The 19,380-nt window shown below is 41.9% G+C and overlaps 1 protein-coding gene across 1 annotated transcript in view; it reads left to right on the top strand.

Moving 5' to 3' along the window:
• The window catches only part of nalf1b (NALCN channel auxiliary factor 1b), a 77,676-nt gene that overhangs the window by 50,556 nt on the left and 7,740 nt on the right, over window positions 1–19,380 (top strand). Inside the window, exon 2 of the mRNA XM_088415746.1 lies at window positions 17,614–17,785. Within this exon, the coding sequence (XP_088271872.1) occupies window positions 17,614–17,785 (172 nt within the window). The remainder of the gene's footprint in view (window positions 1–17,613; window positions 17,786–19,380) is intronic.

Genomic DNA, 19,380 nt, shown 5'->3' with positions numbered 1-19,380 from the left:
ACAGTACAGTACAGGTTTTGTCCTAAAGATGTAAAGATGCGATGTGTTTTTGGGCACGTACACGGGTAACGGTGATTTCTGTGGAAATGGGCTGGAAGCGTGTTGATGCGGCGACGTGAGTGCGCTGATCTGCCCGGGTCAGGCTCTTGATAATCCGCTCGTTTTCCACTTTGCGGCCTCCATTGTGAGCGGGAGAGAACATTAGGAAAGCCTTGGTACACTCTGCTCCACTTGCAAACACATGCTCCACAGAACAAAGGCTAATATGCCAATTCAGCCTCATCAAATCAGCGTCACCCACTCATATACGGCGGGCCTAATGAGCAGCGCCTCTCGCCAACTGTCTGCGATGGAAGAAAGTGCGAGTGCTGAGGAATGACACATAACCTACCACTCAGGCCAATTACCGTATTGGCTGTACAACATGACAGCATCTCCTTCTTCTGTTTTGAAAAGATTTAATTAAAGGGGCCGTAACATGATATTTGAGTACTTTCCACAGGGTAATATGCGCATATCAATTACATTTGGCACATTGGCCATTACGTTTCTGAGTAAATATGGGTTTTATGGTATCAATCTTTCTAAGCAGGAAGTAAACGACGCGTTTGCTCTTACCGTGTAGCTGCCGCGCCCCCTTTCCGCGGGCCACGCAACATGCATCCGTCCGTCATCCCGACCTCGTCCTCACGAGGCTCGCGGCTGCTCAAGACTACCGTGTTTCTCCGAGTACAAGTCGACCCCCTTTTTTTATTTCAATTTGGGTGAATTTTAAAAGAATGCAAGTATAAGTCTTCCCCTGACTTTAGTGGTCACATAGATCATGGCTGTCCAATACTAACACATGCTGTGTGTTATTAAATTGACAAAATTACGCAATTCTTTATCGTGTATCGAACAACATACAGCTGGTGTGAGAGTACGCATAAGCAAGTATATAGCTTTGAATATTTTTGTTCTTACAAATGTAAGAACTGTCCAAATGGATTGACTAGCTGATGTGGACTTGAGTAAAAATTTAAGAAAGATGATTATGTGACCAGTGAAGACAAGTCCAAATAATGTCAGTCTTATAAATGGTTCCCGAAGTTTGCACATAGTCTACGTAAAAGGTAAAGGAGTGTCACCTGGAGGGCAGGAATGATTTACATATTGATTCTGGTGAGCTAAACCATCTGTAGGTGACCCACTCTGCTGGCTTATCTGCATGGGATCAACAGGCCAGACAGTTGATGGTGATTGCATCTTTGGTCACAGTTAATGCAGTCAAATTATGATTACTGTAAGTGTTAAATAGAATGGGCTGCATAAATATGGACAACCGGGAATCGGACCTATTGCGATATAGATAGTATTTTGCTGATAAACTGTGTTATATAACTTCATATAACCTAAAACTTTGAACCTCAGAACTGCATGGCGAAACTAATAAGCACTAAAACATCACGCTATGCTTCGTTATTTTCTATCAGTGACATTCATTCTAGCTGTTCCAGCTTCTCATTTAGATTTTGCAAAGCCACCCCCAGGAAAGAGAATACCTCTCACACTTCCCCAGTCACCGTGTTGACTATGAAAATTGAGATCTACATCTAATAAAATATCTGTATTTTAAACATCAACAAAAGAAAAAAAAGGACTATAAATCAACTTTCAACAACTGTTTGTACTTTTTACAGCGTTTATAAAGGTTAAAAGTTAGTCTAAAACTGAAAAAAAAAAATGAGTGCATCAAAGTGCCTGAAATTTTGAAAAATGATGCCAACCTCTTTTATTGCACTTCACATGGCAATTTCGCGACCTTCAGTTTGTCAAAATTAGCGGTACATGCAAAAATGCGTTTACCGAATTGTCAGCATTTGTCATCATGCTGCTCATTTCGTCGGTCTACTGAAAGAAATCGTGTCAAAACCCAAAGCGCGATCCATTCGGCAAAGCCAAGTATTAGTCCATTACGGCGGCGTTGCGCGCGGAGCCATTTACCGGCACATTTCTGCACAGTCACACAATCCCAAACGCGCCATTCCATTATGCAAATGAGCCTCCCAGAGTAACTCCGGGGAACGAACGAAAGCAGGGCAGACATTTATGAAGAGCACATATGTGCGAGACGCCGGTACGACGGCAAGGAGGCTCACGCGTTGCCGTAAGCGCCGCGCTGACCCTGAAATCGTTCCTGCGGCAACAGTAATGGCTCTCGGGTTACTTTGCACCGGCAGCCAATCACGAGCGATCCGCTGCCGCGGCCTCTTAACATCTCCTGTTGCACATACATTGACCACATCTTGTCCTTTCCACAACGCCGTCATGCGCAACATTTGCATTTAAATTGAAAACAGGCTGAGTAAATCCTTAATTCCCTGAATATCCACAGTCCCGCGTGACCCCACTCCACGGAGCTCTACAAGAACAGAACAATCTTTTCCCGGATGGCGACGGCTCGCTCGCCATCTCCTCCGCCCTTCCTTCCCGTCCTCCCCGGATACATGCGCTCACGTGCGTACATGACGCCGAACAGGCTGGACGCGCCCGGTGACGACTCGTCCTGTCATTAAGGTGGACACGATGACTCCAGCGCCGCCGGGAGCTCTTGGCTCGCTTATTGACGACTCTATTACGCGAGGTCTGAGGGGAAGCGCCGTGTACGGGCTTCTATCGGCCAAGGTAATGGCGCTTCAATCAAGTGACGTATGCTTCTTTTCGACACGTGTGAATCAACGCTTGCCCGTAGCGCTATGGGCCATAAGACGTAACGCGGTGTCGCGCGAGCTCATAGTCGTGCGAACCAGAGTTGTAATCAAAATACCTTGCGCTGGCAAGGTTTCGATTGGGAAAATCAACATCATTTAGTGTGGTACTCGAACGAAAACGATTCAAACGCAACACGTTTTTCAGTCATAAGAATTGTTTAACACGCATATAACTTTTTGACAGCGATCTTTCTCCGTATGTCATTACAGTGGACCCCCTCCATATGAAATGTTGGTAACATATCGGCATCATGGAGACGCTATGATGGCAACCAATAGCAGACTAGCATCTTAGTGACGCTGACCAAAAGCAGACCAGCATTTTTGTGACATATGCAGTGACACTTAGTGATGTGGTGCGACTCATATGCTCGCACACTGACCGCCAAGTTTGAATTTTATAATTGTGGTTGATGCCGTTAACCGGGAAAATGCCGTAAAGAGGGGCAAAAAAAACGTAAGCCAGGAATGCCGTAACCCGTGGGTCTACTGTAGTCGTTTTCCACGAAAGAAAGGGTAAACAATATATACCTCTATTTTTTATGTTGCCTGTCGTCGTGTGTTGTGCCACCATTTGTGTTCAAATATGCGTTGCTTACAGGGTTGCATCTCGTTTGCCTTTTTTTGTCATTTTGCATTATTTGTTAGCATGAAGCAAAACGGACTGTATTGCTGTCATTCTAAATACGTAAGGTGTAAATCTTCTTTGTCTAATGTTTTGTTTGTTGGTAACAGCTTGAAGCCTCCGTTTGAAATAACTGCACACAATGCGCCTAAAGGCTTGAGCGCTCTGCTATCATAAGAGCATTCTCGAGTCAAGCCAAAATAATGGGCTCTTATCTCAAGGTCCCTGTGTTTCACACTGGAGATGCACATGGAGTTACTTGTAAAACATCAGGCCTCTGCGCCGGGTACCTCCTAGCACAATAAAGTCTCTCGGCTCGAGAGTGAAAAGTAGGTTAGAAGAGCAGACTGGCTGACGCGAGTTGACTCATTGCGGCTCTTGTTCTTCGTCTTACCTTTGATCACAAACCGTCACGCGCTCTCCGCGGACTTGAGCGCTTTGATAACATCCAAGCTTACTTTCCAGTATGTACCTAAGAAAGCATGCTTACATAGCCAGAGCATATGTTTAACCTGTTGGCGGTATTTGTCCATTTGGGGGACTTTTACTGTCCAAAAATGAGAGAAAAAAAACCCCAATATATTCAGATAGCTATCCTGGCCCTGTACATTTTGAGTGATGAACGAATTTTCATATACAGCAGACCTTTTCATCCAAGGGCCACATTACTCTTCTCTTCCCAGATGAGGCGCCGGATCAGTTTGTAACAAAAACATGTGATAATTACAGAGTTGTCTGAAAGTGAATGTTTGTCGTTTTCCAGAATGCCACTTCTATCCGTCCGTCAAAAAATTGTATGTACGGGCCCATCGTAATTTTGATACGGAAAAAAACGATTGCCGCTGTGTAGAATAGCAGCCAATTGTGGCCGATTCCCATTCCGCACCGCAAAGTAAATCTCACGAGGTGGTGCGGAAAGCGGCGCTGAGAGAAGCACAGAGCTGAGTTTACATAATCAATACCAAGGAAAGACGTTCCTCTCTGCTCGTGAATAAATGTCAAATGCAATCAGGGAAATCTTTTCTTTTTAAACGCGGTTAAACTGTTGAGTTAGGAGTTGGAACGGCAAAGCGTTTACAGTGAATTGGATTTCGACGGAATCGATATGGTTTTACTCTCAAGGACAAAAGATCAAGAGTATATTTAAGCATTAAAAATATTCCCTCACAAAATGAGAATGTTTTGTGCTGTTTTGTTGTTATCATCTGCGATTGCCTGGGATTGTCATATAGAAAAATCATAGATAAGTGATTTTATAGTTGGGGCCTGTATGATTTGTTGTCACAGTTCACCAGTTCAGCCACCTCACTCCCAGCCTCACCTGCTCAGCCCTCCTGCTAATCAGCCCAAACACTAACACCTGCTGCCACTCACCCGCCTAGTATAAAGCCCGCTCACTTCCATCCACAACCTGCCAGATTGTCTCTATGCATCACGCCGAGCTTTCCAGCGACTCCTCCTGCCAGCCTGCCCGTTGCCTGACCCTGTTTGTTCCTGACCACCCGACTGCCCGCCGAATTGACCGAAGTATTGGTATTTCGACCCTGTCTGCCTCTGACCACCCGCTAGCCTGCCGTCTTAATCTGTCTGCCCGAGCCCTCCTCCTGTCCCGCTCCCTCAGCCCGGCTCCCAGCCAAGCCCCGCTCTCCTGACTCCGAGACCCCCTAGACTTCTTCGCCACGCTCTCGTCGGCTTCCACAAACCATCTGCACATTCTGTTTAATAAACTTTCTGCATTTGCCCTTACCAGTTGTGCGTGCGCTTGGGTCCTCTCTCCTCCGGTCGTCACAATTTGTGTTATAAAGAAATAAATACTTTGTCAAAGATGACATGTTTTGACATAATATTGTTCCAGGGGCCGGGCAAAATGCCAAAGTGGGCCGGATTCGGCCTGCGGGCCGTAGTTTGAGGACCACTGGTTTACTGCATACATCTATGACCAACAGCTAATGATGACTTCATCACATATTCTATTTTTGCACGTGTTTGAACTTGAACATTCCTGTCTGTGTTAAATACCACTTTGAGGTATTACCGGGGATAACAAAATAATATTGGATAGTTTGTTTAACATCTGCTTTTTTTGAGTCTACTATTTGCTAGAACAATTGCCTTAATTTATTTTAATGCACTGCAGCACTGTTTGGACCAGATGTGACATGGGCCATACGTCGTCAGTTTCTGATGAATGTTTTTTTTTTTTTTTCTTGCTATGTGTCTATGTTAAAGGCATCGGAAAAAAAAACCCAGTTAAGATGGCTGTTAACTCGACAGCATAATGTCTCTGCCCCCTAGAGGCAAGTAGCTGTTAGCTCAAAAAATGTTTTCACAGCTTTCAAGAGATTGCATTCACGCAACCAAGGAAACCAAAAAACATGTTTGGGTGCAGTTTCTCCAAGTAAGCCATGTACAGTTTTGTTTTTGAGCACTCGAGTTACATTTTAAGGAGTAAGTATTGTATTGTCATATGTTCTACCTGTAGTTGATATATTTAATGTTGGAAGTATAAGGTTTGATTGAATTGTTTTTTGTCATTACATATTCATTAATTAGCCCATCAATTCGTTCATTTTTATCTGCTATAAATGTCGGAATTGGCCGAGTAAAATCCTTAGTGCGTTCCTCAATCAACTACCACCAACTTACAAAGTTCATTAATTGCCTCTGAATTTGTGTAGGATTTTTTTGCATACGTCTGTGTATGTGCATTGACGTATATGGCCTCTTGGGGTCAAAAGTTTGCAGCAGCCCCCTGGACAGGTCAGTACAAGATCTCCATTAACACCATTTCCTCAGTGCTGCTAGCCGCCCATGTGCTGATTAAGTCACATGTGTCCATACATGTTTTTGCATCACTCGAGTACAATCCATAGTGTTTTGCCGTTAACGGATCAGCCAATGTGTGAAAATGCTGCTGACAGATAATTATGCCATTTTGCACTGGGCGCTATACCGTGAAAATGTAGTCGCTGTCAAACTACTCGTTTTGTAAGCTATAAGCTCCTTGATGAAATGCTGTTGACAAGCCATTACATAAATAAGTTCATAAACTTTTGCTCCTCGGTGTTTGGACATGCCGGGGGCCGCTTAATTTAACAACATTTATGGTGTCGTGCAAGTGATGAAGCATCTTTTTGTCTCTTCTCCCTGCGCGCGAGCTGCCTTAGGAAGCTCCGGCATATCCCCCTTAATGGCCATATTTAACAGCGGGAGCGAGATGGATTCATTTCCAGATGAACTATTCCATCATGTGTGGCGTCCAGCCAGTCACGTGATCTCCATATTTCATTTACGGTGTTGCGGGGGGGGAGTTATTCCCAGCTTTCAGCCATTCTCCTGGATATTGGATTTGATCTCCTGCACGTCCGTTTCAGCACTCCATTGATCTTTCTATCAGCGTCTAATTAAAAGTGAAGGCTCCCCCGACGCTTTGGAGATTCCCACACATCCCGTGAGGTCAAAAGACAAAGCTCGCGGGCTTGTCGAGTGGCGAGGCCTCCTCGTGACCTTTGCGTTTTACCATGGAAGCTGGCAAGAGTACTTATACTCTTATAAAATACTGTTTTTGTAACGCTTCAACGAATCATCTTGCGGGCCGGATTAAACCTCCTTGTGGGCCAGAATCGGCCCACGGGCCGCATGTTTGGCCGCTTTAGATGATCAATGAGCTGAAGTGGCATCAGGTGTTACACAGTAGTACAAGCCAATAATAATAACCAGGAAATCCTGATGCATTCACTCGCTGCCTGCACTTGTTGAAATGGCTTCTGTTTTAGCTCACAAGTGCACACTTACAAGTCGCACAAACATTCCTGGACAGATGCCATCCCCTTCTTTCTGCTTTTTCAACTCCTCAAGCAAGTGCTCTTTATTTTGTGCTTTATATCCCGCAGAGAGCACTTTTCATTGACTTTGTCCGCTCAAAGCCTCGCAACGGTTCATAATAAGATCTCACTCACAGCAGGGATGTTGTCTTAAGAATATAGACACCACTTTCACTTCATAGGTTATATATAAGCAGTGTATCATTTTATAATCGCTACTTACTGTCTAACTCAGGGCAAATAGAAAATGTTTATTAATAATTGTTCTGATTGTTTTGTTGACATTCTCTTTAGAGAATCTCCATCTAGTGGATGCAGAATGCAAATCCAGCCACTACAGTAGCTTCTATCCCATGCACCTTATAATGCGGTGCGCCATCTGTCATTCATTGAAGATGTGCCATATGTCGATGTGCCTTATAATGCAGAAAATATGGTGGTTTTTATGGTGGTTTTCCTTTATCAAATACTTTGTTATAACGAAATATGAAAATAATGCATTTCAAAATTGATATGTAATACATTGGAAAGTGAAAGTTGATTTGCAATATGCATAATTTCTCACTTCATACTTTGATCATTTACTGAAATATTGATAATATTACCCTGGTGCTCTTTTTTTTTCCGGCACAAATTTAAACATAATACATACTTGGATATGTAACAGCAAAAGATCCTGTTTGATGATGTATCATGTCAAATATAGGTCAATTTTAAAGTAAATTTTGAATGATGTATGACTTAGGGTGATGGCATCAGTTTCTTTTGTATCTACAGGCCACATTCGTGTATGCCACAGCAAGAACCGGTTCTTTTTGAGCCCCATCGCTATATAAAAGCAAAAGGATGTCAAATGCGTTGACATTTATGTGCGGGCCATGCAGCACTGACTTGATAGGCGTGGGTACGTGTCTGTGATTTGATGTGACAGTGCTCCGCGCCACTTGATGCTATACGACCGCCAGCCATTACCGAGTGAGCCACGTCAGTCCCGACAGCTGCCTCACATCTGGAGCGGCGCTTGATTAGGCCGACCAGATTCCAGGACATTATCAACCGAAAATGAAACGTGCAATCAATTCCCGCCACGTGTCGATTCTTGACACCACCTACGTAAACCCGGGACAAAGCAAGGGGGCTCAGGATTATCCGTCGGCATTTGGGAGACAAGCCTCAAAAATGGAATATTCCGGTTAAACCAGAAAGGCCGATCACCCTACTAGTGGTTAAAGTCTCTCTTACCGCATGCGCAACACATGCATACACATGCCTGAAAATAATTATCTCTGTAAATTCATTATCACTGTACATGCTAGTGTAAATTATGCCCCAATCTTGATGAATCTTTAGGAGAAATGTTTTAGGGCTTATGGATAGGCCCCTCCCTTTAGATTTGTGAAATGCCAACAAAAACGGTGTTGATATCTTTAAAATGTGAAGCAGCCATATTTAAGGCATTTCTAGTACAAAAATATTTGTTCATTGGACACGTGCGGTATCCGGTGATCTCGTTTTCCCGTCCTGGACGCAGAATTTTCGACGGGGGCACATTCTTTCAAATCAAAGTGAGTCCATCAGACATAACGTTTTTCAACATCAAAATATTCGTCATCATCCATCATCTTTTATTCAGCAAAACTTGTATTATAAGGCGCACCGAAAAGCCTCGATTTTCTCATATATGAAAACATTTTCAAACATGCCATTCATCGATGGTGTGCCTTATCTGGTGTGCCTTATAGTATGGCAAATACTTAACTAGAAGGTGTAGTTTTGACCGGTACTGTAGGTAAAAAAGGCGGAATACATCTTGAACTGGTCACCAGTAAATCACAGGACTTACAGTATATTCAGTAGACAAAGCACATGCCACCGATGGACGATTTGGAGTCTTCACTCGGTCATCTTGTTCGAAGCCACATCCTGTCATTAATAATGAACACGGCGGCCGGACCGCATATACTCTTCTTTCATTTTTGATGCGCCACCTTGCCGCCGCTCCTTTTACAATTCACCGCTCGTAACGTTCCTGCTCACCTGTGACCAGACGTCATTTAAAAAAAGGCGCACAGTCTCAACAGATCGGGCCACTGCACGTCATCTCTCGCCGGAGGTTTTGCAGCCTTTTTTTTTGGATGGTTTCACTTTGCAAAAGGAAAACATTTGATTTTGGATAAACATGGACACAAGAGAGCACCCCAAAAAGTGGAAAAGGGAAATAAAACTTTTTTTTCCCTCCTGAATTTGTTTGATATGATTTGCAAATGTAAATATGATTCGGGCCATGATAAATGTGTGCCAGGCTGGATTTGACATCTTTAAATGTGATTGACAAATATTAGGACAAAATTTTTGTAACATTGTTTAACCCATTACTGCGCAGAGTCTTTCCTGGCCGACAGTCTAAACAGGCAAAACGGCCGAAAGCGTCCGTAACAGCCACTGGTTGAATTCTAACGTACCCCGAAATTTCTCGAAAATCCTGAAATTCTTGCATGTTTAGGACTTAAAAATAGAAAAACGTGTGCCTGATAAAGGCCGTTTTTTGCCTTTTTCGACGATCGGCGAATAAGCCACCGCTGTGCCCAATAAAGGGTTAATATTACACTTAGCACAGACTTTGTTCTTGTAATATTATTTTTTCATATTATATTCTCTCTCTTTTTTACTATTACTATTTTCCCTGTTACCCATAGACTCCACCGTATGGCCAGTCATGTTTGTCATTTAAAATGAATCATTTGCAGCATTAGTTCAACAATTATACATCATCATTTCATCATCATCTTGAATACCTGAGCTTGCATGTTTATGTGCTCTCGTGCGTTTTGCTCCCTATCACTATTCACAGGACATTGTTTGTTTTTATATGCCGTTGACACAGTTGGCACGCTTTAACGGTGCCGCTGCCCCAGGGATGTCAATGCGCACCCGCATAGCATAGCACTCATTCACTTAGCATTACACACACAAGCATCACAGCCACTCACATGAGCCGCAACCATAAGAAGTAGATGCATAAACGGGCGCTTCTCGCTGACGTCTAAGTTCACGCTTGGTTTGAGTTTATTGCCTCGCCGATGTGCGTGTACAGCGGAAATAGAAAGTCTACTTGCGCATCCCTGTTAAGGCGCCACTTGTTGTGCTTTCTTTTGTGTGATAGCGAGTGTCTGTACTACGCGTTGTTGAGATCCCCATCTTGAAGCTTTGCTTTTGCATTTAGACACCGCTTAAGAGCAGGAAAATACATCACGTAAACATAAAGGGGCCGTAACATGAAAGTCAACTTTTTGAAGCTTTTAACCATGTTCCAATGTTGATTTCTGACCCGAAACACTTTTCTTCATTGATATATTTTTATAAACATTCCTTGCTTATTCTGCCCCTCCCGCGCCAAGGAAATGGCTTGAAGGAAAATACACGCCGACCTTATCCACATCTTTTTGTCTGGTTTTGGATCTGGAGCTGAGGAGGAGAGATTTGCCAAGCAAACGGCAATGTTTCATTTATTAGCTGCAACATTTTACCGTAGAAATGCTGAGGTGGCTAAAATGTGTGTTTCAGAACAGTGGTTGCGGAGCTGAGGAGGAGAGATTTTGCACCGAGTCTGCCAAGCAAACGGCAATGTTTCATTTATTAGTTACAACATTTTACTGTAGAAATGCTGAAGTGGCTAAAATGTGTGTTTGGGAACACACAACTGGAAAATTACCGTCAGTAGTAAATATTTCACCCACAGGTGGAACTATTGTTATGAATACTGGGTTACCACAGGGGCTGATTTGATAAACTGAACGTGTGTTAGTGAGAGCGGTATAATGACGCTTTGCTTTTCAATGTTGATAAAACACTTGTTTTTGACCTCGTGTTGTTGGAGTCGCGTTAAATAGCCGTGAGCCTCATGAGGACGAGCGCTCGGGATAATGGATGGATGCATGTTGCGTGGCCCACCACATGAGCTGCAAGATGGCGTGACACGGTTAGAGCAAACGAGCTGTTTTACTTCCTGGTTAGAAAGCTCAAAACAGTAAACCTCATTTATAATGAGAAATTAAATCGCCAGGGTGCCAAACATAATTTATATGCACACATTACACAGTGAAAAGTACATAAATATCATGTTACAGGCCTTTAGTATCTTTAAACTGGACCAAAGTCAGAGGGACTAAGAGTGTCAACTCCATTTCTAATCTCCGCTGCATGTTTACCAATGTTTAAATTAACATCGCAGTTGTGTAACCTTTGCTATTCGACCCTGGCTTTTGTATCGGAAATCCCAGAGGTCTTTGCTTCAGTGGAAGTGTGTGTGGATGTTGGTGTATGCGTTCCCTCGCCGGCTGCCTCTACATAACACCCTCTATATGACCTGCGACGTTTCGCCGCTTGAGCGGTCAGCTCATTTCATCAAACGCCGCAGAGGCCTCCCTGAATAATAACAGCAATAACAATAATAATAATCATAATCATAACATCTGACTGCATCTCAAGGTAATTACATTCGCCTGCGGCGGACGGTGTCTTCGCTGATTAATTTTGTGATTAAAATAAATACTGAAATGGCCTCTCTCCTTTAGCTCATTTGTGTCAAAAACAAAAGGATGGCATATCTCAAAGAGGAGTATCCGCTGTGATGATTTCAATAGACTCGCTTGTTAACAATAGTAATTTCAAACAATATTTAAATTGGGACACCATCAACTACAACAAACAACTTCATTATCTTCAAAGAAGTACCATTATGATTAAATAATACAACATCCAGAGGTGGCCATTTTGTCAGTATTGACAGACTACCCGTCACCGATGGTTTTGCACACGGGCTGCTGAACAACAAAACCATTTTAAAAGACTGACTAGGACAGACAGAACTCGAGATTTGGACCGTTAATTGAATCCTTTGTTGTAAATGTTGAGAAATAAATTGTCCTTAATGTTTTGAAGTGGCCAGCACAGGGCTGAGAAGTCATTGTTTGTGCATGCTTTCATGAACTGAACTGCATACTGTACACAATTTTGCTCAGCACATTCGTTGTATAGACCTAAAATTAAAAGCAATGTTTAGAACTAAGTATTCAGAGATTTTTATGTTTGTTGCATATTTAATATAATTTGAATGAATTAATCGCTCACACAGGTGAACCACAGCTTCTAGGGTGCCTTTCGATTCAAGTAACCAACGGTCACATTGCCAAGTGACAATCTCACTCTGATTCTTAGCCAGGAAATGTAAGATAGAAGTTTTTGTAAATTTCCCCAAAAAGACCCAGCAAAACCTTGCTTTTTACTTCTAGAGTATGTGACGGATAACGTGGTCAAATGTGAACTTTGTTTTAAGCAACCGGGTTGTAAAATGTTCTTTCGAGCAGTTAAAACGGATGTTTGAATGGAAGTCAAAACTGTTTGAAGAACGATAAGCTCCCTAGTAGTCGTGATTCCTAATTGCTATCTTGTCCCAATGACACACATTGGATATACACTCTGTTTGATTCATACGGTAGTTTGACAAGGTCCATTATTTACGTATGAAGCTAAATATGCTTAAATACAAATGTTTAAATTAGATGTCACTGGTAATGCTGCATGCTTCTACGCAGCGCAAGCTGCCACAGCAACCGCTCCCTCCACCCAAAAAAATAATAATAATCCGGAACTGCTGACAGGGCACAAGCATGCAGCGCCACTTAAGACCAATACCGCAGGGCGGAATAAAGGTCTTCCATCAATTACAATCTTATTAGCTTAACTATAATTAAATAATCCAATCAGAGAGTCTCGTCCCCTCAGAGCGGGTGAGGAAGCACAGGGTATGGATGAGATGCATCTTTGAATCCACTGCTACAACAAGTGCATAGCAAGAAAGAGCAATATATCCTGTCTATAAATATGATAATAATATTTTTGTGTTACTTTGACAACAATGTAAAAACGATCGCAAAATGGAATCAATCTCATCTTCCCAAGCCCTTCATATTCTCTTATGTTCATATCCGTGAGTTATATATTAGTTGTGCGCTGTGTTTCACGTTTCCCACATTTTGAGCGGTCGGTAAACGGCGCACCAATCTAACGTCCAATGCGCTCGAGGAAGTTGTTTTTTTTCCTTTTCCTCACGACAGCTCCGGTTACTTTTTCCATGAATAGCCAAAGTTGTGCAGTGTTTGCATTTCGCCAAGTTTACGATTGTGTGTATGTGCCAAGACCGCAAATAATAAACGAGTCAATTGGAATACCTTTCCGTGTTCTCTAAGCGGTGTACACACCTCGCCACTCTTGATTGAATCAGCTGGAGACATCTGAACTTACATGATCCTCCCGGTTTCAGTAATATTCCTGTGTGTGAACAAGGATGGACTCGAACGTTGGTTCAGTCTGCTCGCTTCTTCAACTCAAGATAATGCCTTGGCAACCTCAGCTAACACAAACTGCTGTTAGCTGCAACAGGCACTGACTGCTAGATCATTTTTGGGAAGAAAATAGTGCATCATACTTGAGGAATTACGGTACTATCGTATTTTCATCCACACTGCCTCATCAATAACATTTTTCCATGCCTTTTAAAAAAACTAAATCAAGAACTAAAATGAGATACTTTTTTCACCCAAGTTGGATATCCGATTTTTTCTTCAATTATACATTGTACACATGTCTTTTGTAAACTTATGTACCCCAAGAGTCGTGTACAAGACAGCTTTACAATGTCTGCTTCGTGCCATTTCGCCATGAATATAAACTGCACTCATGCCTTAATAATTCCATCCTTCATTCCATTAGTAGCACAATACACTCATGCAGCGGCCCATTATTTATTTCTTTATTTATTTTAACAGAGAATGAGTGTCCACTAATTAGGCTTTTAAAGTGTTTCGCTCTAAAAAGCCTCTCAGCAGGGCCTTAATGAATTCCTTTCTTTGGCTGGGTGCCTCAGACTCAAAACAGTCGCAGGAGTCCGTGACCTTTACAGTGGCTTCACAAGGATGGAAGGAATAAAAAAAAGTTTGAGTTTTGTCAATACGATCAATAGGTGACGAAAGGCACTGTCGGCCAAACTAACCTGCGAGTTTAAGAGAGCGCTCCGGTCGTTTGATAGCGTGAAATATGCGTGGCAGCAAATATGGCAGCGAGCGAGTTGGCTGACCTCAAACTCACTTACTTTGAAAGTGAGGAGAAAGCAGTAAAAAAAAAAAAAAAGACTGCAAGTGAAGAGAAGTTATGAACGATTTAGTTCCGTCCCGACAAGATTTCCAAGCCATTTTTATCTCTCGCACTGGCTATCTCCATTAGCGTCTTGGAGATACGACAGCAGCATGATGGATCAGCAGTTCTTTTGGTGCTTCTACAGTAGAGCCGTGGTGGAAGTGGGCTCAACGCCACAACTAAGGAGGGTTACCTTTCAGGACATTTTCATTAGGTGCCCTTGCACGAATGACAGCTGCAAGGGGTTACATTTTGACTGACGCTGTCAGAGGGGCAGTCGTAAAAATATCTTAAACGTCTATACTCGTCAGTGGGACTGAATGAGGTCAAATACATTCCATTATTTTTTCATTTAAAAACAATAAAGGATTCAAGATGCAAACTCGGCAGAAGAAAGCAGGCATTGAGATTCAAACCCAAAACAGTCAAACTGTGAGGCAGATACACTGTAAATTTCGGACTATAAAGCGCACCAGATTATAACATGCAACAACAATAAAATTAACTGAAAAAAAATTTCAGTTTCAAAAAGTTGAAACATCAGAGAAATGGTACTGTATTTTATGCACTATAAGGTGTAGCGGATTATAAGGTGCACCATCAACAAATGGCCTTTTTTTTTAAAATCAGTTTTAACTGCATTATAAGGCACATAGAATAGAAGCCACAATAGTTGCTGGGGTTGCATTATGCATCCATTAGATCAATGCTTCTCAAATAGTGGGTCGTGCCCGCCCCTGCCGGGACGTGAGGCAATGCCGGGGGGTGCAAAGGACCCCAATTAAACCATTTTGTATTTCAGGCACTTTGGTGCACTTTTTTCAGTTTTACACCAGCCCGTAACCTGTATAATGGCTGTAAAAAAGTAGTTAACGGTTGTTGAAAGTTGATTGATGCTTTTTTTCCAATTTAAATATTAAAGAGGATCTGGTTTCAGGTACACTTAAACAATTTTTTGTAAATATATATTTTTTTCCATTTTAGATGAACCTGTAACCTGTATTAACACTGTAAAAAGTAAAAGTTGTTGAAAGTTGATTTATGTTGCCTTTTTCTTTTGTTAATATTAAAAAAGATACAATTTCAATTTTTATTGAAATTCATAGCTGGTGGGGGGACGTGACAGGTTTTCTCTTTCCTGGGGGGGGGCTTTGCAAAATATAATAGAGAAGCACTGCACTAGATGGAGCTGTGCTAAAAGGAATGTCAACAAAAATGTGTAAGGTGCAGCGGATTATAAGGTGCGCTGTCAGCTTTTGAGAAAATTGAAGGCTTTTAGATGCGCCTGTTTTTGCACAATTTGTTAAAGCATTTTTTTTAAACTGTGGTGTTGAATAGCAGTCATTGGAATGGCTTCTGGCAACCTCCTATAGCATTAGCATCTGTTGATGATTCAGCATTGGGCTCATTGATCGCCGTGTACAAAAATACCCAGTCAGACGGTTGGCCATGCACTTTGTTTGCGGGGGGAGCGGTGGAGTTTCGCTGAGTCGCAGTGAAAACAAAACACGACGCGACACATTTACAGCGAGGTTAGTAATGTATGGTAGAAAAGAGCTAGGAGAGCCTTTATCGCTAACAGCCAAGATGAAATGGAAAATGTCAGCGCAGGAGCAAAAGATGGCCGCGTACGATCACATTTTCTCACACATGCATTCATTTAGGGCTATTAGCCTAATGCGCCCGTGACATCGGGTCATCTAAGCACATTTTCTGACATTCGCACTGTGCTATCAGATCAGGCAGAAGGCCAGGCTGTGTTTTGCTGTGTGTGTGTGTGTACTGTGCAGCCAAGCTTATCTTTTGATTTCAAACGTAATTATTATCAGCGCGTGGCATTTTAGCCCGCGTGTAAATACGTCTCACGTCGTCATGATCAGTCATGCATAAAGCCACGGCAACCTGCGTTTAGTCAAAGCTGTATATACATAACGATGTCATTGCAAATGTCATGCGTCATGAGAAATGATCTTGGTCCTAGCAAGAGGATTGAAAAAATAAAAAAATAATCTCTCAGGTGTGTTTGTTTTCTTGTCTACCATCTCAATCATTGTACATTTGTTCCTTTCAATGCTTGTTGGCTTCCTCCACGAACTAGGAAGTCAGAAGTCTGTAAGTCGGACTTTATTCTCAGAATTCTGACTGTCTCAAAATAGTGACTATATTTTCAGAATTTTCACTTTCTAGTCAGAATTCTGACTTTATTCCCAGAACTTTATTCGTCGACGAGCTGACAGCTGATGTTGTCTTCTCATTGCTTACAGTACTTTGCTGTCACTCCTACTTGATAATGTAAATCACACATACCTTAACACGTTTGCACTGTCATATGTATTCATCATGCTAGCAGGACACGCCCTCTGTTTTGCTTTCAGACGCACGGATGAACTCCCAGCAGGCGCTAGCTTAACTTGCAGATCTCGCAGTGATTCACAGGAAATAGCAGCTAATGGCTGCAGGTGATAATAATACCACATAGAGTGTCTGACACCTTTTTATGTGAGGAATATAATATCCCAAAAAAGAGCTGAAAAAAGACTTCCTGTTTGCAATATTTCATAACAAATTATGCCATTCTGTGATTATGTAAAGTATATCATATATATATATATATATATATATATATATATATATATATATATATATATATATATATATATATATATATATATATATATATACATACATATATATATATATATATATATGTGTGTAAATGTATATGTTTATATTTACTTATTCATTTTGATTTAAATGATTTTACTTGTGACTTGATACGTTTGAACGCGCATTATTCATTTCTACGTTATGAAATTATTTTTAATGACTTTTGATACATCTTGCCGAGTAACTGGTGCAACATCAATCATTTTTTTGATTATGGAACCTAGATTTGTATTCGTTTTCCGAGGATGGTCCCGCAACGTTTTGCTGACAGCGAGCTTTATCGGTATCAGTCAAAGTGTATTTGCGGGATTTGCATATCAGTAATAGCTTTGCATATGGAGATTCAGCAGTTGTAATATCAAACGGAGCTACTGATTCAGACTTGAATTTAATAGAAAATCTCATTCATCATCTACGCAATGTCATCAGATGAGGTCATAACTTGCGCTCACGTACAACGTTTTGTCAGCTTGGCCATGAAGGGAAATGTGAACCAAGCCTCGCTTGCATCAAAAATGTAATTTCTCTTTTCTCTGTGCCCCCCCACCTGTAGTTGGCGTACAAGCCGTGGCTGTGTTCTCAGTACTTCCAGACCACCCAGTTGCACTGCACTAAGAGAATCCCCTGTAGTCAATACTGCCTGGAGGTGCAGCAGCGGTGCCCCTTTGTCCTGCCCGACAATGACGATCTCATTCACGGAGGCAGCCCCAGTTTTATATGTACAGGTATGTTTCTGTCATTCAAGAGTTTTATTGTCATATGCAAAGTAATACCGCACAATGAAATTACGTTCACTTCCCCGAGCAGACAGCATCCCGTAATCGAGCAAATAATGAAGTCGGCAATAAAAGAAAAACGAAAGAAACAGCAGTATTCTTTGAGAATTCAGGCGAGATCAGTAAAATACGTAGCCGGGAAAACACATGGTCTTTTTGAGAGTTTCTTTATATCTGAAGCTTCAAAGACACAAGTCTTAAGAGTGCAAATATTTTGTCACACTACATACACCGCAAATTTTCATACTGGGGGGATGGAAAAAAACAAAATAATTAATCGCTATGAAACTGTTTTGAAATCAACGAAACACTATTTTTTAAGGTTTTTAGTTGCAGTTTGATTTGAAAATTTAAGTTCAATGCATGATTGAACACATTGAAAGACTCGACTTGATTTGTCTTGGCATTGATCCAATGTATTGTTCATTCAGATAGTACTTTACATTAATCACCTTTATTCTTCCTTTCTGATTGTCTTAATAGTTTGACTGATTTATGTGATTGTTTGTTGACATTCCCTATAGCGCAGCTCCATCTAGTGGATGCATAATGCGATCACAGTCTCCACTGTAGCTTCTATTCTACACATTTCACCATGTGGTACTCCCTATATATAAAAACCCTTTTAAAATCGCAGTCGAGAGGGCTTCCTGATTTGAATCTCGGCCCAGACCCTCCGTAAAGAGTTGATGCCGTGGTTGAATGAAGTCTCATGACTGTTGGGGAGGAACGTTAGGAGCAGTCAATCGCAGGAGGAGCAGAGGTGATATAAAAAATGGAATACCGAACATGCAGTCATGTGGGTGTTCATTATTAATAACGGAATGGCGCTCCAAGCAGCAAAGGGGAATGAACTTTAAACCGTTTGCATCATACTTCTGAAGTTCTCGGTTCAAGCCTTCTTTCCTGTGGTCGTAATGCGTTGTTCGAGTGCTCGCAAGGTTTTCGGTCACCGTCCCCATAATTTCAAAAGACGATAAATCTTCCCAGGCGTGAACCTGAGTGTTGTATAGGAAATTGAAATAGGAATATATGAGAGTATTATGACTTTTAAAGACTTGTATTATGGGAATCCAGGCTAAGCCAATCGACAAAGTCAGTGAGAGGCTTGCAAATGTCATAAGTTGGCCGCTAGCGCCACCCGGTGGTTTTAGGCTGTCAAAAAATGTCTATCGCATCCCATTCACGAGTTGCCGTTGCTAGGATTAATGGAAAAATTGGGGGAAACGCCTGATAAAATATGTGCGGTAAAATATATCCAAAATTGACAATACAACTTGTTGCTGTTTTGGGAGCGAATCCCCGCAATACTACACAGTTTGACAGAAATGTAAAAATATATTGCTATCGTAGATGCCGCGCTATACATTAAAAGTATTGAGGAAGCATTGTAGTTGCGGGTCAGGCACATTTCCATTGGATAACCCGCTTCAACCCCCTTTGAGCCGTGAGGTCCTCTCCCCAGTGTCCCCGCTGACCCCGACGCTTTGCCCGGCACATCACCAGGTACTGATTATCCCGACCTTCGCGACACCGCGGTGTCC

Source organism: Hippichthys cyanospilos, chromosome 5 (assembly GCF_059441005.1).
Source record: "Hippichthys cyanospilos isolate Australia breed blue-spotted pipefish chromosome 5, RoL_Hcya_1.0, whole genome shotgun sequence".
Classification (NCBI taxonomy): Eukaryota; Metazoa; Chordata; class Actinopteri; order Syngnathiformes; family Syngnathidae; genus Hippichthys; species Hippichthys cyanospilos.
This window is presented reverse-complemented; position numbering and strand designations above follow the sequence as displayed.